Genomic DNA, 25,137 nt, shown 5'->3' on the forward strand with positions numbered 1-25,137 from the left:
GTTTTCGCGGTAATCCGAAGACGAGTTTCAGCCGTGCGGAATCCGAGAGATTAGAGCTTAATCGCGAGAGTCTAATTGCTCTCCCGAGGCTACGGTAACTGTTCCAGGCTGGTACGTTGTGTGCCAAGAATACCGGATCTTCGTACATACATAACGCGCGCGGTGAGCGCAGCCCGGGAGAAAGTCCTCCCGAACGTGCGATATCCATGTTACCGTTTTGTAAAAAGTGCTTCCAAGTTGCACAGCCGTGCCGGCGATGGGCAGCCATTACACGTCGACGGCGACGGTAATGGCATTCATGCGGCGAAGTTGGATTTGCATTCAAAGTTAGCGATACAGCCAACTGAAACTTCGGGTCTTGATGCCTCGATCGAAATAACGTAATTTCAGACACAACTGCGACTGCACGAAACCGTTAGACCGAATTAGAAATTATGATGTATCTCTCTGTGCCGATATTATATAATATCACTATTTATGCACTTCGATATTAGATTGTGCTAGATACCGGAATTTATCGGCCTTTATCAATTAAAGCATCGGAGGGATTCATTTTCATCGCACGGCGCAATTATTGAGATAATGATGCAATAATACTTGCATGGATCAAATAACGAAATGCGCAGCGCCATTTGCAGTGTGATTACAATGCTCTTTGTCGGAGTAATTTCGAGAGATATGGGTGTTAATAGTTTCTACGATGACCTGTTTCAACTGCATTAAATTTTAACGAGCTTCTGCCGAAGCTGAAATCGACTTTCTTTCAATTAGGACACGCGTTCCTGTTACGTGAAACAATTTATTCATCTTGCATTTCAATTTTACGCAATACAGTCCCGTTGAAAAATATCAAATAAAAAGGAAATAATTTTAATAGATCTTGAAGTAAAATAATGTATATCGGAAAATCGATACTATACTGAAGCCATCTGGAGATCATATATCAATAAATATCAATTCGTGTATTCTGTTCAGCAATCAACGTTCAATATTGATGCCGCGCGTGTTCCACTACTTGTACGTGTTTTTCTTTTAAAAGTGGACTATTGATTTTTGGGCTCGGCCCATTTTTGCACCGCGGTCTGCAGTTAACAACCGCAATCTTGTCGCTTTTTTTTCAGCTGACAAAAGCTTAAGCCATCTTGCCCTGATATCAGTTTAAATGCCACTGTAAGAGAATACATACACAGGGTGTGCCAGAAAATACCCGTTTTTTAGTTACGTATTCTAAAAAAATTGGAAAAAAATTAATTCTTTTCCAATTCAACAAAACGCAGTTTTGGCAATTTAATAAACAATTATTTCAGTCATTGTAATTTCGTTACAAACTGTGGTTTGTATTTTCAATTTATTGAAGTCTATTTTTCGCACATAATTCGATGAAACTCTTCAACTTTCAGCAATAACTTTGCAAGAATTGAAAAAACTACTGTTTTTATTTAGTACGCAATGTTGAAGAAACATCACAACAGTGAGCGTAAGACACTTGGTGTAAAGCAGACAGGACGAAATTTATTCGTTACAGTGATCTTTCCTTTCTTTGGTCAAGCTCCCGCAATGAGTCTACTTATGTAGGTATCTAGACAACAAAGCAAGATCCGTGTGAAAGCCGCGCGGCGCTCTCCTGAATGGTCGCTGACGTCAGAGCGCGAGGAAAAATTGCGCAATTTCACCATTCCGGCCGACTCCGGCGGAATTTGTTCGCGCAGCTTTCTTCCGGAATTGAATCGAGAAGAGAAAGAGAGAGAGAGAGAAAGAAACAGAGAAGTGGAGAACGGGAGTGGAATGGCGATGATTCGTTTCGTAAAACATGCGGCGCATTGTCCCGCCTGCGATGTTTATAAAGCTTTCGATTAACATACATTAGCCTATTGTTCGGTCTGCAACGTCAGTGTACGATAATTAGCACAGTGAATCGCTTTAAGAATATAATAAAAACTTCGCACATAACATTTATAGTATAAAAAAATCTTGCGAGATTAAATCTTAATTTTTATTCATTGAAGAAGTTGCAGAGTTATCGCGGAGAAAATGGAAATTGGAAAGTTTTATTGAATTATGCATAAAAATTAAATATATATATATATGTCAATGCGCATTAAAGAAATGTTGCATTTCTTTATTGCCTCGCAGCGACGTAACGAGATAACGCGGAAATTTTCTCTCGAGGATGTAATACTGGATCAAGCTGATTCCATTGAAATCGCGCGTTAAATAGGTTTATATTAGTTTATATTAGCATTTAAGTATCGGCGTGTTTTTATGTCGAATGACACTTCTCCGCTTTTAGTGACGAGTAAATTGGAGAGTTTCCTTGACCCGAATAATCAGGATTCACGAAGAGCCGCTTAACGTGCTATTATAACAGTCTGTTACGCGTAACCATTTCTTTCCTTATGCACGCACGAGCGAGCCGCACGAGCGATCGAGAAGAAACTAGACGCTTAATAACACCGCGCGTCGTAATACACGGTGACCTTCACCTAGGTACATCTGACGATCGTTACCGGAGAGGTATTACTTTCCTTCCGGTCTCACGGAGACATTTCTTGAATTCTCGGCCTGGTTAGTTGCCCTCGAATTCTTTTCAAAATAGAGCATTTCAGGCGAGATAAGACGGCGTCTCCTTAAACTCCGTTCTTTAATCCTATTCCGTGAAATAAGGATCAGTTTGAAAGTTCTCGTCGAGTTAAGTCCTGCCCTAAATTTATACTTATCTTACGGAAAGAAGAGGTAGAAGTTTTCGACAAACTTCGTTGAGACGATTCAATCTTGATTTCTCAATGGTTGAAATAAATGAAGCGGAAAATGTCGGAGAACTTTAAGAATGTCGAAAGATGACGCATCGACCCGGGTTTTTAATCAATATGACGTATCATGGATGATAAATAATTTTTATTAGCGCTTTCGTATAAATTTTCTATAACTTTCTCATCGTATTTACAAATTCGAAAATGATCGCAAACGCGTGAAATACCAGTCCTCGTTTTTATCCAATTTACAATTTAGTTTTACTTCAAGAAAATGTTTAATGCGAGAAAGAGTTATAACACGCGCAATTTATTTTTTTTCCCTCGCACGAAAGAGCATATTATTAATCTGAGAAAATCCGGGCGTAAAATAAAAGCGTTTCTCCGAGGCCGCCGCCGTGACCCTGAACGCGGGCAACAGAGGACTTTCGCTGGCATCCGGCCCGCGCTCGACTTCCGCCGTCGCGCCGGTGCAGCCGAGATAGAACGGACCGTACCGGACCCAATGTCGTGATTCAGCTTCGACGGCACCGGCGATGATTAATAAAAAAAGAAAGTCCGAGTGACGCGTTCGCGGTCGCCAAAAAGGACTCGGCGCTATTCGCGGCGCCCCGCTCGCGTCTGATCGACGGGGCGGATTGGAGAGTGGCTGATTTTTTTGCACGACAACCGGCAGGCGGAATCCGGCGGCGGCCGTACGTAGAATTTCGATTTTTCCGCTAGGCGTGCGAGCGCGTCGGAGTGGCCGAGGTGGTTTTCGGTGAAAGCCTGATGACTCTCCGAGAGGGGAGAGTATATAGGCCGCGTGTCGTTTCAGGCGTGCTCACAACTAACGCACTCGCCAAAGTCGCTGGTGTCTTCCGAACGATATATTTGAATAACCTCGCACACAATCGATAGTATCGATACAAACCCCTTTCTCGCCGCGCGATCGCGAAACAAAGGAAGCATATCTCTTTCTCTCCTCTCTCGAGCATTTTCGGCCGAGGTGGGAGAGACATCAGCGAAGGACGAGGACCGCGCGCTCTAATAAGGGAGGACACGCGGGAAGAAAAAAACACAAGTGCCAAGTGTGTGTGCCAATAGGATTATATCGAGCTGCCCGCTGAACCACGAAAAGGAAAAAAAAAGAAAAGAAAGGTTTGTGCCACTTGATACGTGCTAATTGATATGTGTGATCAGTGACGCGGCTCTCTGTAGACTGTGGTGCGATTCTGTTTGATACGACGAACGGTTACGCGCCCTTGCCTTCGCGGTGAAGTAGCGCGAATGTACAAATATCGATAGTGCTCGTCGAACAGTTGCCAATGGGCGCGTTCAGAAAACACAACGGTTGTGTGAGCGCTCGTCGCTATTGGAGTATTCTATCAGATCTTTTAGAGCCAACAAATCAACGTCAAGTGTTGACAAGCGTCCACAACAGTTATGCAATTGTTGTGCTTTCTGAACGCACCCATTAGTTGTTTGGTGGCGATTCGTTTGTTTTTCCTTCCGTCGCATAAGATTCATCGGCTTGTCGAGGAACGATATACGAAAATACCGCTACTAAATTTTCTCGCTTTTGGTAAAAATGAAAAAAGTATACGATAGGACACGCAAGAGGCGTCCATCGAGGAATTAGACGACGCTGCTCGCCAAAGATTCTCTTCTTCCCGAGTTTCTTCTCCGACGATAACATCTCGCCGAAAATTCTTCCTCGCTAACGAACATCCGCGTAATTGCGACGGTTTATCGGACATATCGCGGTTTCTCGACGGAGAAGAGCGGCGGCGAATACCTCTTCTCCCTCTTCTCGCCCCCCCCCACTCGCGCGGTCCCGCGCGAGCACACGTTGAAGAGGCAAAAGGGTATGTGGGGTAGCGAGTCAGTGTGTCAGCGTTTCTGGCGTCTCTCCTCGCGGAGGCGCGCATCCTTCCTTCTCCGGCTCTATGTCAGGAATAAGGCCGCGCGTAGGTAGAGGGAGGCCATCTGTTATGCGACGCGGTGGCTCGTGAAGAGGAAAGAGAAGACGAGATCGCGATGCATCTGACGGAAACGTCGCGTCGAGTCGCGATCGCGCGGCATGATCGCGCGCTTCAGTGAAAATTCGATACGCGCGATACCATTAATCGGCGTGATGAATTCAACTCGGAAATCAATCGGACGTTAAAGACTCTCGCAATTAATGCTGACGGGCTTGATTAATCGGGGAGGGAGAAGGGGGGGGGGGAGATTGAAGAGAGAAAACGAAACTGGCAGCTCTCGTGGAACGGCACGGGGCGATTGAACTTTATCCTCTGATCCCCTTAGCTGCGTGCAGCAGTCCGTTATGCTTTCTACGAGACTTCCATAAGTTCCTTTTGTCGCGGCATGATTTTCCGCTTTTCTGAACGCGATTATGTGATCGCGGCGGAGCGCTCGTTAGCCGTTGAAATTCAACGCCACGTGATGGCTCCCCCGCGCTGTTAGAAAGGCCAACGAGTGCAATTTCATGCGCTCGGCAAAACGGATCTAGAAACCACTCGTCGACCGACGGACTAGTCGCACACCCTTCAAGAGCAGAGATATTTGCGGAAGTTTCGCAGGGAGCTTTGTTCAATTTTGCACGATTTCAGAGAATCAAAATTCAAGTGAAATTAAAAACTATTCATTTCCGCGTCGTAATTTTCATTGACATTAACGATTTTATGTATTATTAAATTTTACCATTCATAAATTGCCATCTTAATCGTCAATTATTATCGTTTATCGAGTTATAGTTTAATCACATTTTCTAAAGATGAGCTTTATTCAGTATTATTGCAACTTTATACGAAATTGTAATAGAAAATTGAACAATCTAGACTTGGAATATTACACGTATTCGTAGTTCTCTTATTCTCTCCCAAAGATTTGACGTGCGGGCAAACATCTAGCACCGCTATAAATATCTCGATTGCGAGTCCACCGACGCGGTTCGTCCTGCGGAACCTTTCCACTCGAGTCACTTTCACGGGAGCGCAGAATTTGGCGCACGGGCGTCTCATTGGTGTTCCGTGTCGCGTCACATTCTTGCAGGGTTTCACCTGGCGTGTGCGTTTCGCGGTATAACGGTACCGCTGTTACGTCACGAGCCCACACCTGTCACGCATGTTGCGAACAAAGGGTTGCACCACACGGCCCGGTAAAATAATAAGACGGCGAGGAGGGGCCCGGCCGTGTCGCATCGGATATCTGATTTCCGTAACGGGCAGCTCGGGCGAGAGAGTTTTCTCCGTGATACACGGCGGGTACTTTTTCTTTTTGAATACTTTGGACCGCGATTAAACGTTGATTATCGCAAATGTAGGCAAATTAAGGGCTTGCTCTTCTAAAGAACTCTTTTTACCGACGTTAATTAACATTAACTTTTTGTTTAAAAAAGTTTAGTTTAATCTACGCTTAGAGAGGTAATGAATATTGATAAAATTAATCGAAAATTATAATAGGAGTAAATGATAGAAAATTGAAAGGAAAAATTTATTAACAATTTTATACTAATTATTTGACGCCTAAGTTGATTTAATCGAGAGAACTCATGTTCAAACGTGCGTGGAAAATAAAAGAAACTTTATCACAAATTTACAGTGCTATTAACACACACATTTGATTTAAGAGCATTAACTACGCAAATCACGAAATATTCGATATTCGCGGAGGTCTTTTTCTTAACTCGGCTTGATGCGATTGTGTAATCAGCTGCCTGATTAGCGAATCAACAATAATTATGCACCGATAAGAAATGAGGTCTCACCTATTGCTTCCTCGCGCCTTTCACACGAGTTCAGTGCATATCTTTAACTTAGTGTATCTTTCAGCTTTTCTATGTGCTCGGTTTATATTTTATTGCTTTCTCTATTGCTCTAGTGCTCGCGTCTTGCGATTGCGATAGAAAAGTTGTCGCACATGCTTAGATATGCAATACGCATATTAAGTTACGCAATACGGCATAAATGACGTATGTTGAAATATTATTGAAATACGACAATGCGCTAAGTACGGCTGTCACGTTTGCATTACAAATTCACTTGCGAACTGCTGAACCTGATTAAATCTGGATTCGACCGACCGTTGCCTCAACGAGGCGCGCTTAAAAACAGGATTCTTACTCATGCATACGTTTTAGGTTCCATGTCGATTCAAGTGTCGATCCTCCTCTCTCTTTCTCTCTCGACCATCAGATTCTTCGTTTGACTGCTCATTCGCACAGCATGGTATCTCGCGAGTCAAGCACCTATGTGTGTATGCGTATGTAAATGCTGAGTACATATAAAGCTGGATTTTATAGCGCGCGTAAGTAGGCAAGTCCTCTCCTTTTCTCCGTAGAAGATCCTCGTCATCGGAAGATTTGGGTCTCCCGGAACGAAATTCTTGAAGGCGTGCTCGGAATAGACCGTCTCGCTCTCACTCACGATTTTTGATAGGACTATAAGGATCCATTTCGAGGCCGCTTTCTCCTAATATTACACATAGCCCGCCTTTCTATCGATACATCTTTTTGGGACATCAAAGAGGTAGAACGAGTTTCCGTTTCGTTGCTCACGTACGCTATACGCGCCGTCCATGATAATCGCATTAATTTTTTACCAATATATTTATGCTAGAAATTCTCATTCAAGAGACATTTTTCTTTCGAAATGAGAAATCTCATTCGTATTGAAAAAACGATATCCTTAACAAATGGATACTAAAATTACAATGCGACAATAAATTGTAATAATATTTTCTAACATTCGGATTTATAAATATTTTTTTATAATTAAATTATAAATGTCGCATTTACCTTTTCAAAAGCAAAATATTTTTATTCTGACGGAACAATAGCAGCGATACTTAAATTGCAATTTTTATGTCCAAACAATTGTCATTGAATGCTATAAAATATTTGAGCAGATTTGCTCGACCGTAAAATCTTCGCGTACTGTTACGTTTTGGATTTTTCAGTCGAGCAAATTCAAGTAGAAGGATATAATTGATCGATCGAATTTGGCCGGAGTCGTGCACGACGTAAGAACTCGACGGGATTGCTGTTTGCGAACGGACGGCGGAGATTCAGCCGGGCGTTGACTAAACTTACGCGAGCGCGACAGATGAGTCGCCGGGATTAAACGGTCGAAGAAGTGAAGCGACGCTTCGTAGTGGCCCGCGGTCGTTGAAAACTGTCTGCGGCGCTTCACTTCTTCCCTCGCACGTTTTTATCTCCCCGCTTTTCAAAATATATAGTCAGGAGACGTCAATCAACGAGTACACAGGGGAATCCTGCGCGCTCTCCGTGCTAAAAGGTCAATCGCGTGGCTAAAAATAACCGGCGAAAGTAATTGAGCTGAGAAAAATTCGATAAACGAAGGCAGCTCGCCGGGTCTTTCACGGAAGAGTAAAAAATGAATGAACACAACTCTCCGACAACGACCCTCGTAGAAGGAATTTTTGAATATTGGTTTATTTCCCCGAATGAATTATCTGCGAAATGCGTCACACGCGACCGCCTAAAGTCAAATAACGCCGCTGCATTCCATCTCCTAGAATTTTAATGGACACACATTCGAATATGGCATTGCGCCAATACTAACTCCAATTCCCGAGCGAAATTAAAGCGAATTTGCGTTCGGGTAACATTAGTTGCCTCGCAAATGCGCCGCTCGCCGCGTTATTAATTAGATTGAATGAAGTATCTTTTCAGCCCGTCACGGTATTCAACAAATCAATTGCTCACGAATTACATTTCGCTCGTTATTGCGGCATCTCGATATTCGCAGAAACCGGAGATTTGCGTCGAATGATTTTCACATGAGGCTCGATTACACGAGAAGATTTATTTACCGGAAGTGCTTTTGGGCTGCGCCGCGCAATTTTCGTGCGATTCGCAAATGCCGAAACAAATATGGCGAGAGAGACGAGAACGTTCACTCGCACTTTCGCGTATTATCTACCGTTCGTCGTTATCCCTCGGCGTACGCCCGGCTACCACAAGCCATTTCCGGATGGACGAGTTAGCACCATGCGGGTGAGAAATGTAGGTCAGCTCAGTTAACTGCCGGTTGGAGCCTCGTTCTTATCGGTCGCGGTTTTACGCAAACGCAGGCAAATGTGGAGCGCAAAGATTTCGAGAAATGAAAATGAAAGTGACGAAGCGTGCGAATAAACGCGTGAGTCATAAATCGCGCGTAGACAAGCGCTCGCTCGTTTTGTTCCACGAAAAGTATTCGTTATCGTATGCAACCGTTGTATTCTTTACATTTGACTCCGAAGACTCCGCGTCGAAGATTACGCGGTATCTTGCGCGCCGTAAAAATCCAGATAGACCTTTTACGAGGGACAATCCGTTTTCCACGCGAAGTATCATGACAAATGCGGCTCCGGCGCTTCCGTATTCCGCGCGAGTATTACGAAATCTCGTGCATTGGCTCTCCACTCCCGACGCCGCGGCGCATCACGTCAGCGTATGTGGAGGACAATTCGCGAAATTGGACTTAGGAAAGATCAGCAGAGTCCGTACGCCGTGACTCAATTCTCAAGCGGAGCGTTCCCGTTTCAAGCGACTTCTGCGATTCCCTCCCGTGCGATTTTTCGAAATTGGAGCCAGTTCGACGCTCGCGGCACCGCGCGCCGCCGCACGCTTCTGGTTTCCGTCGGGATCTCGCGACGCGCGTCGCGAGATCCCGTGTTATTCGAGTCACGAGCCGAGTATCCATATCCCCGTCTTCCTCCCCTCGCCTCCCCCCCCCTTTTCACCACGTTCCGATCGTATGACGGATGGCTCGCGTTTCCATTGTCTCGCTCCGCGCCGCGACACCGATTGACGAGGAAAAATTTGACTCTGTGGAAAAAAAATCGACGGCTGCGACCTTGCGAGCATTGTTTGCGCCAGGTATTTCGGCGTTTCCCGGCGGACGCAGCCGCCGTGAAAGTTTTATGCGCAGCCTTTTTGCGACTCGTCTCCGCGCTGTCACCGGCGCTTTGTGCAGCGTCGAAATAAACTGCGCGCCGCCGATGAATCGCTGTCGCGAAGCTTCGGGGAATGCGGGCGCCATTTCGTCACGGCGAATATCGTTCGCATCACTTTCTCGTGTGTATCGGCGCATCTAATTTTAGTCTGTTCATTACAAATATTTTTTAATCAAATCTCCATTCACGACGTGCGACGAGAGAGAGCGCTCTCGCCCTGCCGCGCGTGTCTTTCACCTGCGCCGCGAGGCTCCTAACTGCCTCACGAAGAGAAGGAGAGACAGAGAGAAGGAGCGAAGGAACGCGAAAGGGAGCAGGAACGATGGGACGCGCGGTGGGGGGAGCAATGCCGTCCACGGTGGGCCTGTTTGGGCCTGACGTCGCGTATGCGAGGGGAAGACGAGGGAGGGAGGGAGGGGGGGGGGGGCGATGGACGAGCGCGATCGAGATCTTCAGTAGGTCACTGGGACGTGGCTCGTGGCCGAGACGAGCGTGGCTCGCACCTTCAGTCGGTCCCCGTCGGCCAGGAAAATCACCTCTGGGCCCGTCGAATCCGAGAGCGCGACGTTGAAAAAAAAAAAAGAGGAAACACAAAAGCGGAGAAAAATTTGGGAAAGGGAAAAAGCGTGTAACGGGCCCGATGAAGACCATCTGACGCGAGTTGTTGGAGTTTTTCCGTCGCGCTCGGTGCGCCCGTGAGTTTCGTTAAGGGGGAAGGACAGGTGGTTTCCGCGGGGGGATTATCCAGGTGATTCTTTTCGGTAGAGCGAGGCTTCCGGGAGCAGGACGAGCACGCAACGAGGTGCATCGATCAATTGTCTTTTCGCCGCCGGACTTTTTTCCGAAGGAAACTCGCGCGCGCGCGCGCGCGCTTCCGTCTGTTCGCGTCCGACGAATTGAACTGTTAGTTTTTCACGAAGATTCCTGCCGAGACAGACGTTATTTTCGTGAAAAGAAAAATCATCGGCTTTTCTCTCGCAATCGCGGATTGCGATTTGAGTAATTCTTGTATTTTTCAAAGAGCAGAGAAAGAGAACGTGGTGCGGTGATCTGACGCGGTGTTGCGCGAGTGTGGATTTATCTTCAGAGCGAAATAGATTCTAAAGACGCTTTCGATTCCAAGTTCCGTGTTCCGAAATGTGGGTTAAATGTTTCGTTGCGTAATGTTCTTCGTGCAGTCTGTGACGAGTGGATATGCCACTTGCGCATCCGGCTAGCGACGACTCGAGTCGACAACTACGTGACAATCTTGTGACCGCGTTGTTTCTTTCCTTTGCGTTTCTTGTCTAATAAATTTGTTCAGTCGTATATCAGTCGTTTGGGACCCCCTATTTTTCTTCGATAAACGGAAAACGTTAATGCCGTCTCACGGTCGAATTCATGTCACTCGTGTAGCCAAAGAGTTTTTGGAAGAACTTAGTTCACATTCAGATAGATTGAAACTCAGAATGCAGGTGTGGTTACGCATTTTTCAGGGTTTTCTTTTTATTGCAGAAAGGACACGCACATGATGGAGAAGACGTGGCGGAATATACGGAAGACAGCTTTTATCTTACTGCTGCCCTTGTTATTGGCTGTGAGTAAAGTTATCATCCTCTTAATTAAGTATCATTCATTTTTCATTCATTTCATGAAACACTTCGGCGCTCTCAGCTCATTTTTTTTTTAAACTTTCAAATCCAGCGATCATAATTCATCATTCTTCGAGATAATCGAATAAGCGGCGCGCCATCGGCAAATTTTGCGAATTGGCTTTATAAATAAACTATCCCAGCAATCGTATTGGCAATTTTCTAATTTCGCCAGAGAGCGATTACCGCCCGCGCGCATGTCGCACATTCGCGATGCCTCGCAGTAAATCTGCACGCCACGACGATCGACATTGCAATTTCACTGTGCAATAATTCTCTAGTTGAACGACGAAGATTACTATTCGCGGTCGGTGCGTATTCTCCCCCTTTAAAGTGACAGACAGGTCGTTAATACGGTAACCGTTATGCCGCGTCGCGTAAAGCGGGTGATGCTATTTACGCACCTGTCCGCGCAGCGTGTACATTGTGCATCTTCACGTGACGTTTGGCGGATTATACGCGCTTAGAAACCGAATTATTAGCGCGATGCAATATGCAGAAGTACAATTACGACCAGCATCATGTCGGCGAGCCAGCTAACTCTCCCGCCATTCAATTGAATCCGCTCGTCCGAGTCCGAGAAACGTTACATCGGTTTCATCACCGTGAAAACGTTCCGTATGAATTTTTTGCCCGACGACGCGAGTAATCGACTTTCATCCCGCGAAACAATTTGTTCTTTCCGAGAAATTTTTTAGACAAAGAAATTCACACTCTTGACACTTGATATTTATTTTTTTTCTTTTAATCGAAACCATCTCCCACTTCATCCACCGCGCAAACACTCTCGAATCGTTGAATTTACTTTACGGTCTCCGGGGTTAAGAGATATCATCCCACGCGGGGAAATGTAAATCCGCAATGAATTGATAAAGCTCGAGGAACCCGGCGGTATTTCTGACAGGGGACGATCGACGACCGTTAAAAATTGATGTAACCGTTAAAAAATTCATCCGGTCTCCGGCAAAAAGTGATACTTCATTGATGCCCAACGTCTCTGCGGGACCGCTATACGACGTGTGCACGTGCCGCTGGCCGAGAATCAACACGATGTTAAGTTAATGCTTAAGAGGAATCACCGTGGCCGCGGGCAGTGCCTGTGCCACATATATAGCCGCGGCGCTGACGCTCGCCGAGGCAAAAATCTTGAATGAAGCGGCCGCGCCGCGTAATCGGTAAACACGCTCGCGGGGACGTATTGTTAACGAATGATAATTGTCTAATGATTGTCTTCGTCTGCGTGGGAATTGCTCGCCCCACGTGGGAGAAATTGAATAATCAGCCGTTTGAGCGAGCCTTCGTCAATGATGGCGGCAAACTACATCGTACGATTACCTCATGTAACTATGTTTTCGTGTTATCATACATTAAATTACACGTATGCTTGTCGTTTGATCGCGGACACTTTTTTTTCTTTCTTTCTGTTTTTTCTGCGCATCAAATCTCACGGCTTTTCGATACTTCCGGAACCTTCAGTGACGTATTGCGCGCTCCCGATTGCAGAGAACGTAAAAAAATTACGCAGCGTGCTTTTGATAGTTTGATCCATCGCGACAGTTTGTCAATTTCTGCAAAAATGACGAATGAGTAAAAAGGTAGCTGTGATAATATTAAATTTTGTGCCACATAACTGTGACATATATATAGAAAAAGACCGGCGTTTATTTTCTTAGATCGCAAAGATCAAATTTCCGAGCTTTTTTCTTTTTATTTATACACTCGTTTTAATTATACAGTCGACGTATAACTGGAAACGAGGCGGCGCGAAGGCGGGGGGGAAAGATATCGAACGCAGCGAGCTTAAACGTTCTTAATAATTGATGAGAGAAAACGCGGTGAGAAACGAAATAAGAATCGCGATGAACTAGTTCGCGCGCGCACAACCGTCCAATTCGCCGCCGATATTTCGAGATTTATCGGGCAAAACGGGCGAGGGGGCGCGTCGCCCGAGCGCCGGCGAGGCGTGTGCCGACAATTGACGTGTTTCCTCTCGCGCGAAAGCGCGAAACACGCCGATATAATGACGCCGACGGTGCAGTCATCGAAGGGGCCCGGTGTGCGCATCTTCGCGTACCTGTTACATGCCTCCGCGCGATGCGTGCAACTCCCGTGTGCAGCTCTACACGCTCTAACCGCGTCGGTTGACTACATAGCCGAGCCGTCGAACCGAAGATAGTAGGTCACTGCGCCGGACGCAATGCTTTCTTTCGACTATACTCTTTAGACGGTACTCTCTCTTCTTCTGTTTCCCACTCGTCCTCACGTCTCTCCTTCTTCCCCCCCGCGTCATCGTTCACCCGCTACCTCCTTCATCCTCCGATCTCCTCCGCCGCTTCTCACGCTTTTTCTTTTCCCGCATCGTCCTCTCCCCTCCGCCGTCCTCTCCTCCCGCCGGCTCTATTTTCTTTCCGTTCCTTTCTTCATCCAGAATAGCGCAGCGGGCATAACTCCGCTCCATTCACATCAAACGATCATTATCGCCGCTGGTTTCCTTGGGAAAATCCAGGCGGAGGTGCCCGATATACCATTTATGGCTATTTCGAGTCGAATCAGTGCGGATTGAAAAGTCCTCCGGTTTTTACGTCGCGCACAACGGATTCGACAAGTGTGTAAACTCGGCGACATGATTCTCAAATCTTGTCTAATTGGGAAAAATTTTAGATCGTTTAAAGCTAATCTCAAAGCTTTTGAGAAAGAGGAAAGTTTGGAAAACAGCTTTCGTAGAGCCGATTTTATTAGTTTCGAAAAAAAAGAGTAATAGTGATCGCCACTGTGAATCAGTTAGTGAATCTTCATAGTTTCGATGAAATTGGAAAAATCTTTGAAGAACGCCGAGCGTTTTCACGGAAAATAGCGTCGCGGTTTGGCCGTAAAACGAAACTAATGCATCCCGCTAATTCACACGAGCTATAGTTGGCGTGTGATCTTTTGAAGTCGCACCTTTGATCGCCGTTCTTCAAAGTCTTCATTTCCTCCAACGCCGCGCGTAACGTAAAGTGTCGCGAAAGCAATTTCGAATACATGCTGAATCACATTGGCGTGTAATGCCGATAAGAAATTGCCGTGTAGTCGCGGCCGTATTATTTTCCGAAGGATGATAAATAGGAACGGAAAAATGCATACTCTTTGTTTCGATTTATGTGATTTAAATGAAACGCGCGTTTGTAAAAGTGTAATGAAATGTGACGAACATCAGACGGAAAGTGCGCGTGATTGCACGTAGAGTGAACAGAAATACATAGTAGACGGACGTGATTGTTTTCGCCTCGCGAAAGCAAAGTACTGAAAGTTTTCAAAGACCGTTGTCAGACCGCCATTGACAACGAGTCGTAATGAATGGGAATGAAACGATCCCTACATTTGCGACTCTTAAGCAGCGTGTAATCTTGTGGGCGACCACAGGATTCCTCGCTGCTTAGCGATCTTGTAATTCGAGATCGTTTTGCCGTCCATTCACGTTGCCGTTTTCAACCGACGATCGATGCCGATCCTGTAATTACGCCACCGCCGCCTTACGGTGACGTATTACTTTTAATTGCATTTAATTCATCAGACGGAATACATTTCCCGCGTTCTTGAAAAATGAACGAGAATATAATGGTATTTTAATTTTTTTTAGAGAGATCCTCCGCGAATATCACGGTATATTCTGTCTTCATCGCGCGGAACAATAGATGTAATAAAAAGTAACTGCGGCGATAAGTTTAAATTTTTTAGAATAATGGAGTTTTCATTTTTAGCCGTGCTTTTATCCGCGAGAGACTTATTTCTAGTTCCATTTAGCGCATTTGCGGTGTCGTAACTCTCTAGATTCTTTGTGATTCGGGTTTATAGATGTATAAATTTCTATAAAAATATATCCGCAATATTACGTAGCGTCTTCAATTGCTTGTAAAATATTCTTTTATGGCACAAATAGCAGAAGTAACGTTTGCCGAGCACCTTCAAGCATTCATTGCATTAATTTATTGTGCACTTTAATCAATTTTTCACTATTTCGCAATCTTATGTAATTGTCGCGAACGATTGCAGCACGTTTCACGTACTTTGACGACAACACTTAAGTCGCATTGTTGACATTTTCGATTCAAAAACAGACTTTAATTGCACGCTAATTTGCCTCTGCCGGAATTAATTCTCCCTTAATTCCTCACTTTTCTCGTGCAACAATTTCATTGCTCCTTTACGGACAACGTGGAGCTTCTTCGACTGCTGAAGCGCCTGAGCTCAATCGGCGCATTTACATCGTTTGTATCTGAAGGCAAGGCGAATGTTAATAAAAATCCTTTCGATTCGCAATCTCGGCGAAGACCACCGAGGATATTGCGATGAACAATGCGCGAGGAGAGATACAGTTTTAATTAAAATTTATCAAAGTAAAAATAAATATTAAAAAAAAAAAACTTCGCATTGCGTATTGTTTCCAACTTTTGTTGCGAAGATTAACATTTTGAAAATCGTAATTATATCGCCGGCGGGATACATCATTTTTTATTAGCGTATATGAGAAAAAGCGGACACGCTCTTACGCGAGGCTCTCGCATTTTCCTGTTTTAATTGCGATACTTTTTCATGTCACGGTAAGGCGCATCAAAAGTTTCAGCAGTCAGGTCCACCATTTTACGCCGTGTAATCCCCGCGGAGTTGCGTAGGATTAAATTTAATCAGCATCTACGGAATGAAATTTTAATCATGAGAAAAGGACCATCGACACGAATGGGATCCGCGCGAGCGAACGCACCGAGGATTACCGTGGATAAAAGTTAGCAGGAGTTGCGCGCGATTGTTCCACCGAATTCGCCGTGCGGCCGCGACGTTTTGCGCGCGATTGCGCGCATTTGACGTATCGCACGTTTCGTAGGCGCTGCAGCCAGCGTTCCTCTTTAATTAAAACCGCCAGCGAGTTTTAGCCCCGCGAAAGTGCAACGCCCGTCGTCGGGTTCTCAGCCTGGTTCGCACGCGCTTTGTAGCTGCGCTTAATCGCCTCCTTTTAATTAGCCCGCGCGTCATCTTCCCGCGCTCGCGATACCTCGAAAAGGAAGAAAGGAAAGAAAAGAAGAAAAAAACGTTGACAATTTAGGTTTCCTGAACGGGGCGATCTGTAGGTCAGGTCTGCGCGGCGTTTCAGCGCAACTTATTCCACTCTACTTGGATCCTTCATTGGCCAAAGTGCCGCCATTATCAAAATACAAGTCGAACGGGAGACATTTGCGCGTCCGCGAAACATCGGTGGCTACAATCTAACGATCCCACTTAAGTTTCATCATCTCGCGCTATTTCCTTCATTGAATCGTGAATTTTCAGTTTAAGAATAATGCGCAGCCGACAACTTTGTGAACCGCGGCTGTTTATAGATATAATATTCGCACCGGAGCGATCAATGTCGTCTATTTTAATTTTTGCAATGAAGACAAGCGCGTTTCACGCGTAACATATTCCACCTTCCACCTGAATCGGCTGTTCCAATTCCGCATCATCGATACGCATCGCCGCCGCAGATATGTAATCGTTCGCTAATATGCAACACAATTTTTGGCATCCGCTCGTAACCGTATTATCTTGTTTAACGGGAATCACTTTATTGATTTATGCCGGAGAGCACGACTGGACCTTGTTTCAGAAGTGTGCGACTGATAAATCGTTACGTGACTGACTGAAAGCGCCGCGAATATTATTTTGCGAAATGTAAGCCAACGTTGCGGAATCCTTCGCGAATTACTTCGATTTCAATGCCCGACGCCGAGTGCAGCCGCATAATAGCCTTATCGAAACGTACGCGACATGTAGGCACCTCCGTCCACGTTGACTGACCCGGCCTACTTTTTCGCCACCATATATAGCCGAAGAGACATCGCTCGTATTACGACTCGAAAGTTTCTCTCCGTGAAAATTTGTTATCTTATTTTTGATAGCGGCCTGTCGAAACCCGCCGACCCGCAGAAAACCCGCCATGTTTTCTAAACGGAAGGCGGCGCGGTTGTTGCAGTTTGCGCATAAAATTATCAAAATTTCTATCTCTTCAATTCTTTCGATACAATTTTAAATACAACTTTGCCGTTGCGTTATTCTTCGCAGAACTTTCCTCTTTACTGTGCTGAGACAATTATCGATCTGTTGGAAAAAGTTTGCTAATAATATTGTTCGGTTGAGAAATTTTCATTCATTAATTAAAAATGTTAAAGCAATCTGTACTGTAAATTTTTCTTCCGAAAGTTATATCAAGTGCTCTTTCAAGTACACAACGTGAGGAAGATAAAAATATCGCCGGCGTGAAATATCGAACTCCGGTATCTCTGCCGCAGCACTCAACCTATTAAACGGCACGGCGATGGCGTTATTGTGGAAAACGCGCGCGATTAAAGCGGAACCTCTGAAATCGGCGTTAACGAAACGGGAGAGAGATGTCACATCCGTTTGACAATTAAGATGTTCGTTCCGCGCACGCGATTCGGTGAAAGTGCGTTTGTCCAGTTGCGAGCAATTCGTTGTCCAACAATGGAAAAGTGAAATCAGCTTGTTTTCAGCCGCGATCACGACATCCTTCGTTCACGTCCTTCGTGGCGTGTCCCGTTCGCGTTAAGAAGGCGCAGCTTGAAATTAAATCGCACGAAGATAAATTTATACTCTGCGGCACGCTAATTTTAAAGTCTTGGTTGTTAAATATTTAAGATTTCTACTTCTTTTAATTTTTAATATATTGTAATTTTTGTAATAAAATTTCCAGAAATTAAGATGTCATGCTTTTTATAAGTATAAGTTTCTTCTTATACCACATCCGATTATATCTTTATAATTTATTACAGACTTTAAATATTTTAAAGCGGACTATCAGCTAACGCGTAACTTCTATTTAAACTGACGATTTGTCACAAAAGTTATATTTGATACTAAGATTAACGATTTATCACAAAAGTTATTTTTCGCTGAATGTTAAATTCAAGAGTCACGTTTCATAATTCGTGCAAATTATAATTATATTCCTCTCTCTTTCTCTCTCTTTCTAATTTACATATTTAAAAAATTAGAAATAAAGTGCATTAAAATATTAGCGAGATAGAATAAAAATAAAGAAATATTTTAACAAAATTAATTAATAACTCGGAACTGTGAAAAGCCAATGGATCTATGTTACATTCACGAAGACTCGCTTCCTTTTTTTCACCCTGACCTACATTAAGCACGCGCGTATTTGCGCTGAAAATTCGGTGGACCGGCGTAGAGGGACCGGTTGCGCTTATTTAGCTTTTGTGCAATCGTAGCGGAGCGTGATTTCGTTATGCGCGCCGACCGGTTCCGTATATATTTTTCTATCCAGAAAGTCCGCGAGCCCCGATCAGGTGCAGGTGCAAATGGAACAAGAAAGCGGACAGGTATGCGTATACGTCGTCGACCTGCCCAGTTACGAAGCCGCGCTCCCCCGGTGATCGTGAATCGCCACTGTCATCCGGCCGTCACGACTGGTACCATCCGACGGTTAACACGATGATCTGTTTACTTCGCGCTCTCTTAATGTTCCCTCCAATTACAGCGCGCGGCGATAGCCGTTCCGGTTTTTCCCGGGAAGTTACAGCCGTGTTATTGAGACCGATGGGAAAAAAAAAAAAAAAAAAAAAAAACGAGACTTTTCCGCCCCAGAATTGAACGCCTTCGAAATTTCACAGCGATCTTCGCGATTTCCCGACGATTTCTGGAAAAACTCTTCGTCTCGCCGCGCTTTACAATTTGATAAGCCAATTAATGCTGTCGGAAATTAATTGGCGTATCAATGAACGTCGGAGTACGCGTGATCTAGTTTACGATCACGCGTGCGATTAAACGCAAACGTTTGATTTCTGTAATTACCTTATAATGGAGACTGCTGCAACATTGTAGCACACGACGGTCTAGTTTTATACAGTTATTCCTGCAGCAACACCGCATATTCCTCGCGTCTCTTCGTGTTTTTTTTTTTTTTTATCGTCGCACAATGAAATACGATACTTTGTTATCACGCGAATGTATCTGCAACCTGTTTACGAACCCGCGATCACTATTTTCATCTCTGCCGTACGTTTTATCTAGTCGCTAATTTTTCGTGTCATGGAATTAAACGTAAAAATGCTCGAGACGCCAGAGATAGATATTAAGCTAATGACAAAGCAGTGTTTACAGCTGCGTATCAAATTGGAGAAAGCATGAAAAAATACGATAGACATGCTGCCACGGGCAAAATCTCATTTAGAACGATCTCCCGACGGAAGTGTGGACGTTGTTTCGGCACGCAGCTTCCCGTAATTGCGTTCCCGCGGCGCGCTGCGCGAATTAGAATACAAGATTGCCCGGGGGAGTCATCGGATACGTCCGACCTTTCGTATGTAAACCCGAATTCGATTCCTCTTGAACGCTTCTTCAAGGCTAACAGTACACGCGTTTTCGGTCACGTTTTTTGCCAGCATATCTTCGAGCATTATTAACATACGGTACTTGTTGGCACGTTAGCACAATTCGATTCGCGACGTGTGTCGATCACGGAGTGATGTTGATAAAAATATTATTTCGTAGATAGTATTAATTAATTATTTCACCGACACTCGTCAAAGTTGCATAATTTGTCTCACTTCACGATTTAAATGAATCGCTCGATGAGATTTAAACGCTAATTTATCAAGAATAGCGATTAAATATTTTAGCATATTTTTATACAGCGTGAAAAGAAGCGGACGGTTCGCAGAGAAAAAGGTAAATCGAGAATATAGAGAGATCAATACCGCGCTCTCATGCGATCAACAATCCTCTCGTCTTCAATGCAGTAGCGAGCTTTAAAGATGCGGGATACAAAAGCGTTTTTTCTCAAGGTCGGTTAGTGGCTGCTCTTTGCGATCCTGCGGAATTTCGAGCGCCGTAAATCATGTCGATTGGCATTCCGCGAAAGATCGCAACGGTTGACGACATCCGTGGAATTCCTAATACATTCTTGTTTCGGGCGGAATGAAGAGTGTGGCGACAAAGAGAAGAGCGAAAGAAGGCGTACTCGTTGTAATTTCGGAAAGATCGGAACTTTCAGTGGAAGCGCGCGACTTGCCGTTGAAGAAAAAAGAAAAAAAGAGTCGATAAAGAAAGTCGACGAATCGTTACTTTTTCGTCACGTACAATGCAACTGTTACAACTTTCGTCGGATCCCCCGTTATAAAAACCGCAGGATGGTTTTAAAACGCACGTACGTGCAGGGTCTCGAGAAGGGCACGCGCGCGGTCCTCGAAAATTGCCGTCCCGTTGTTGCAGCGCGCAACATTCACTTTACGCTCTTCTGAACAAATAGGCGAGTCGTAAAAGTTTTCTTCGCGCAATACTCGTATCTTAATAACACGCTTGGCAAACAGACGGCAAATATTACGTATCGATCCTTCACGCGCTCAATTCCATCATTCCGTATTTCTCGATTTTACACGCAAATGCTTTGACAATGTTGGCCGCAACGTTGCCGCAACGTTCCGCGCTGCGTGGGAAATCGCGCGCTGTTTCTCTTGCATTGTTGCTTCGAACTCTCAAGCATTATTTATTTTCGTGATCAGGGCGTGCGGAGCGAGGCGCCGCTGGTCGACAGCAGCGCGCTGCCTCTGGAGCACAGATCCGTGTACGGAGTTCCGGCGCAATATGGCCCGCCGGTCGTCCACGAGGAGAACTGGCCGCTGGCGACGCCCGACACCCCGCAGATCAAGCATCTGCAGGTGCAGTGCGAGAAGACGCACATGCGGGTGAACATCGAGTTCGACCGGCCGTTCTACGGCATGATCTTCAGCAAGGGCTTCTACTCGGATCCGCACTGCGTGCACCTGAAGCCCGGCACCGGCCACCTCAGCGCCACCTTCGAGATCTTCCTGAATTCGTGCGGCATGAGCTCGTCGGCGAATCACAACGTCGCGGCTTACGGCGCACCGACGCCGTCCGGCAGCTACGTGGAGAACACCATCATCGTGCAGTACGATCCATACGTGCAGGAGGTGTGGGACCAGGCGCGGAAGCTGCGCTGCACCTGGTACGACTTCTACGAGAAAGCGGTCACGTTCCGGCCGTTCCAGGTCGACATGCTGCACGCCGTCACCGCCAACTTTCTCGGCGACAACCTGCAGTGCTGGATGCAGATACAGGTGGGCAAGGGCCCGTGGGCCAGCGAGGTGTCCGGCATCGTGAAGATCGGGCAGACGATGACGATGGTGCTGGCGATCAAGGACGACGAGAACAAGTTCGACATGCTGGTGAGAAACTGCGTCGCGCACGATGGCAAGCGGGCGCCGATTCAGCTGGTCGATCAACACGGCTGCGTCGTCAGGCCGAAGATCATGTCGAGGTGAGCGTCGTGATGATATTTCATATCGAATGGCGTTGCAATCGAAGAGTGTGCCCATACAGCACAGAATATTGCAGCAACATTGCGGCAATATTGCAACATTCCAGCAACGTTGCAAGAACATTGCAATATTGCCGCAATGTTGCTGCAATATTCTCTGCTGTATGGGTGACATAAATAATATTGTGAATTAATATTGTGAAATTGTAAAATAATCTCTCCGCAGGTTCCAAAAGATCAAGAACTTTGGCCCGAGCGCGTCCGTCGTCAGCTTCGCCTACTTCCAAGCCTTCAAGTTCCCCGACAGCATGAACGTGCATTTCCAATGCGTGATCCAAGTCTGCCGGTACAATTGTCCCGAGCCTAAGTGTGGATATCCTGGACTGGAATACGGCGCACCTGCCGGCATCTCTCACGAATATGGCGCGCCGCAAGGCCTCACCTCGGAATACGGTGCCCCGCCTGTGCCCGAATACGGCGTGCCACCGGCTTATCCTGATCCGCGACATCCCAGCGGACCGGCCGGAGCGCACAGGTGAGAAAGCGTACGAGCACCGATGCGTAATTGCTCTTTGAAGAAAGCTCTTCTGCGAACATGTCCATTAAGATCTTGGCGCGACGAAAGGGGATCCGGCTGGATTCCTTGTCGAGATTTCTTGCTGGCAAATCGTTACAATTCGAAAGGATTCAAAAATTTTATACCAATTTTCTAAAATATAACATTTTTTAATAAGAAAATACGATAAAAGGATAAATATCTTTGAGGAATGACATTTGTAACAAAGCCGTCAATTACGCTTTTACGCCGGAATTGAATATTCAAATGAATTGCGCGCACCGAAACGACGCAGCGACGTAAGGATTGTTGCAAAATAATATAAATTAATCTCTGTCCGCAGCGAGCCGCATCCGGACGTGGTTCCGGCGCCGCAGGCACAGACCTCCTCCTCTTCGCCTAGCTCGACGCCGGGTGACGCTACGGCGAGCAGCTCACCCCAGAGTCCCCAGGACAATATCCACCTCCCGCCGCCCCCTCTGCCCGGCCATTCGGCGGCGTACCAGACTGTGAAGCGAAAAGGCACCGCCGGCACGGAGGAAAATAACCTAGCCATCCTCGGAGGTCGACCGAGGTCCGTTGAAGGTTTCCCGGCCGAGCTCAGGGGCGCCAGACGGCGAAGGCACGACGAGCCGCGCGAGTTCGACGACGACGATAGCGTAAGTATTTGAGAATTTTTTCTTTCTAATTCCGTACTCGGATGCAATACACGTTTACAAGTGAGATCAGCGCGAATGAATTAAAATGAAAGGAGACGCGTTTCCTTGTCGAGCGCAAGCTCGTTATCTTCTCTCAATTTACCGGCAACGCGGTTCATCAAGAGTACATTATCAATGACGCGTCCCGCGGTACCGTTCGGCATCCCACTAGGCGCGCTGGAATACTCGTTGATGCTAACAACGGTTATCCCCGATTTTTCAGAACGCCTATCGCACGGTGACCCTGTTCTCCACCCACGTGTACAAGCGAGCGGCGCAGGAGATGACGGACGTGAACACGTCGCGGGTGATCCAGGTGGTGGCGCCGGGCGACGTGAACTTCGCCCTCGGCACGACGAACCCCGGCAACGACACCACCGTCGTCATACAGAACGCCAGCGCGTCCGCCGACCCGGAGACGATCTGCATGAGCCTGCCGGGCTTCGTGGGCGGCCTGGTGATGCTGCTGCTGGTCGTCGTCGTCGCGTCCCTCGTCGCGGCCTTCCTCTTCGTCAGGGTGCGCGCGGTGGATCGCAAGAACGCGGCGATGGGCGGCGGCTTCGTGCATCCGGCGTACGCGGACAGTTGCAGCGTGCCGAATCCGGAGTTCGTGAAGGTCGCCAACTGAAGAGCTCGCGTCACACGGGTGCGCAAAATCAAAAAAGGATAAAAAAAGGAGAAGGAAACTCGCCGCAGGAGGGAGGAGGGAAGGGACACGGCCTTCCGCCGGAAGGAATTGCCGACCCCCCCCCCGAACGACGGGGCGCTTCAAGACACACCGCGCCGCGACACGCCGCTATTTCATTCGAGGGCCCGAGAGACACGTCGGAGATTCTCTCCTCGTCGAAAGTTGCGACCGCGCTCTCCTCCCCTCTCCCCTCCGCCATCGCGGCGGGCCCTTCGCGTCTAGTCTAGTCGCGTCAATCGCGGTCGAGTCGGGAGAGACGCCGACTAGATCGATGTCAATCGGGGAAGGCGCGAATTCGATCGAACGGAGAATCTTCGAGCGGCATGTAAATAAGAGCTGACCTGACGAGGAAGGCTGGAAGAGCGGAGGGGAGAGGAGGGGTGAAACGAAGAGGGAAGCCAGTGTGGCGCGTGTTCCACCGATCGTGTTCCGGCGATCGGCCTCTTCTTTCTTTTTCTTTTTTTTTTTTCTCCTTTCCTCACCAATTATCGCGATCGATGAAACGCGCGCGCGTAATCGGTGAATCGATCTCCGCGACGCTTCGTGATCACCGGCGGCGCGATAGCGATCAGCGCGCGTCTTCTCACAGTGTCCCGCGGTGTCAGGGAGATCGAGAGATCGATCGCAATCGCCAGAGTAGTCTCCAGGAGGGCATTTGTAAATAGACCGCGCGGGTAGTCGGACGGAGCCCTTCAGGGAGCCCCCGCTTGTCTCGCGTCTCTCCGCGCGTCGCGCTATTATTTATACGGGCGCGCGACACACGTTACGCCGCGACGAGCGTTTCTTCCTCGCCCTTCGTCATCGTACCTCATCGCGTTTCATCGCGTGCACCTCCCCTCCCGCGCCGGCGACTTCCGCGCGAGAATCGCGCGCGCGTGCGCGCGCCGACGTCGGCGGCGGCGACGACGCTCGGATGCCCCGGTTGTCTCACACGTTTCTTCAATCTCAGGCGGTTCAGCAAGCGCTCCCGGTAAAAAAAAAAAGAAAAGAAAAACAGAAAAAACAAAACGTGTCCGTCTCGAAGTGGTTAGAGTGTCGTCGAAGCGTTTAACGCGCGTCTCCTAATGGCGTCCAATTCCGTGGCGTGGAAGCGCTCCCGATCGTGGAGCGCTCGCTAAGTCGCTTAAGATTCAACGAGAAGACTATTTATTTTATCTCTCTACCCTTCCTATTTCTAACTATGCATTCCAGATCGATCTAACTTAATTTATTGATCAAAATTGTACGACATTGCCCCTTCCTACTTTTTTTCGCTTAGTACTTAAGGTATCCGTCGAGGAATATTCCCGGGAATTGGGAATATGTTTTACGTATGTGTTTTAAGCACACACACACACACACACACACACACAGCATACACACACACACACACACATACATACTGACAAATACACGTACACGTGAAGCGTATACGTCACAAATGCAATGCGCTTAAATGTGTTGTGTACGTTATTAAACCAATTGCGAGAAATGTATTCGCAGAACATCCGTAACAATTAATTGTTTGAGACTTATTTTAATTACATGATAATTTTTATTTATATA

The 25,137-nt window shown here is 46.6% G+C and overlaps 1 protein-coding gene across 3 annotated transcripts; it reads left to right on the plus strand.

Moving 5' to 3' along the window:
* The first annotated feature begins 3,012 nt into the window (after positions 1-3,012).
* On the plus strand, positions 3,013-25,135 carry dyl (dusky-like). 3 transcript variants are annotated; one of them, XM_067349121.1, is made up of 6 exons: positions 3,013-3,890; positions 11,187-11,268; positions 20,875-21,650; positions 21,877-22,185; positions 22,550-22,865; positions 23,128-25,135. In XM_067349121.1, exons 2-6 carry the CDS (start codon positions 11,200-11,202, stop codon positions 23,530-23,532), a joined length of 1,875 nt encoding a protein of 624 aa, XP_067205222.1. In that variant the 5' UTR covers positions 3,013-3,890; positions 11,187-11,199; the 3' UTR covers positions 23,533-25,135. The 3 variants fall into 3 exon arrangements, with proteins under 3 accessions (XP_067205222.1, XP_067205220.1, XP_067205221.1); XM_067349119.1 differs by lacking the exon at positions 3,013-3,890 and adding an exon at positions 9,804-10,494; XM_067349120.1 differs by lacking the exon at positions 3,013-3,890 and adding an exon at positions 9,804-10,440.
* The last annotated feature ends 2 nt before the right edge of the window (positions 25,136-25,137 follow it).

The sequence above is a fragment of the Linepithema humile genome, chromosome 2, assembly GCF_040581485.1.
Source record: "Linepithema humile isolate Giens D197 chromosome 2, Lhum_UNIL_v1.0, whole genome shotgun sequence".
NCBI classification, from domain to species: Eukaryota; Metazoa; Arthropoda; class Insecta; order Hymenoptera; family Formicidae; genus Linepithema; species Linepithema humile.

What these genes read in the sequence shown, in the direction of transcription:
- dyl (XM_067349121.1), top strand. Translation starts at nt 11,200, where the DNA reads ATGATGGAGAAGACGTGGCGGAATATACGGAAGACAGCTTTTATCTTA. An exon ending in TGCTGCCCTTGTTATTGGCT is followed by an intron (nt 11,269 to 20,874) that starts GTGAGTAAAGTT and finishes TTTCGTGATCAG; the next exon opens with GGCGTGCGGAGCGAGGCGCC. An exon ending in GGACCGGCCGGAGCGCACAG is followed by an intron (nt 22,186 to 22,549) that starts GTGAGAAAGCGT and finishes CTCTGTCCGCAG; the next exon opens with CGAGCCGCATCCGGACGTGG.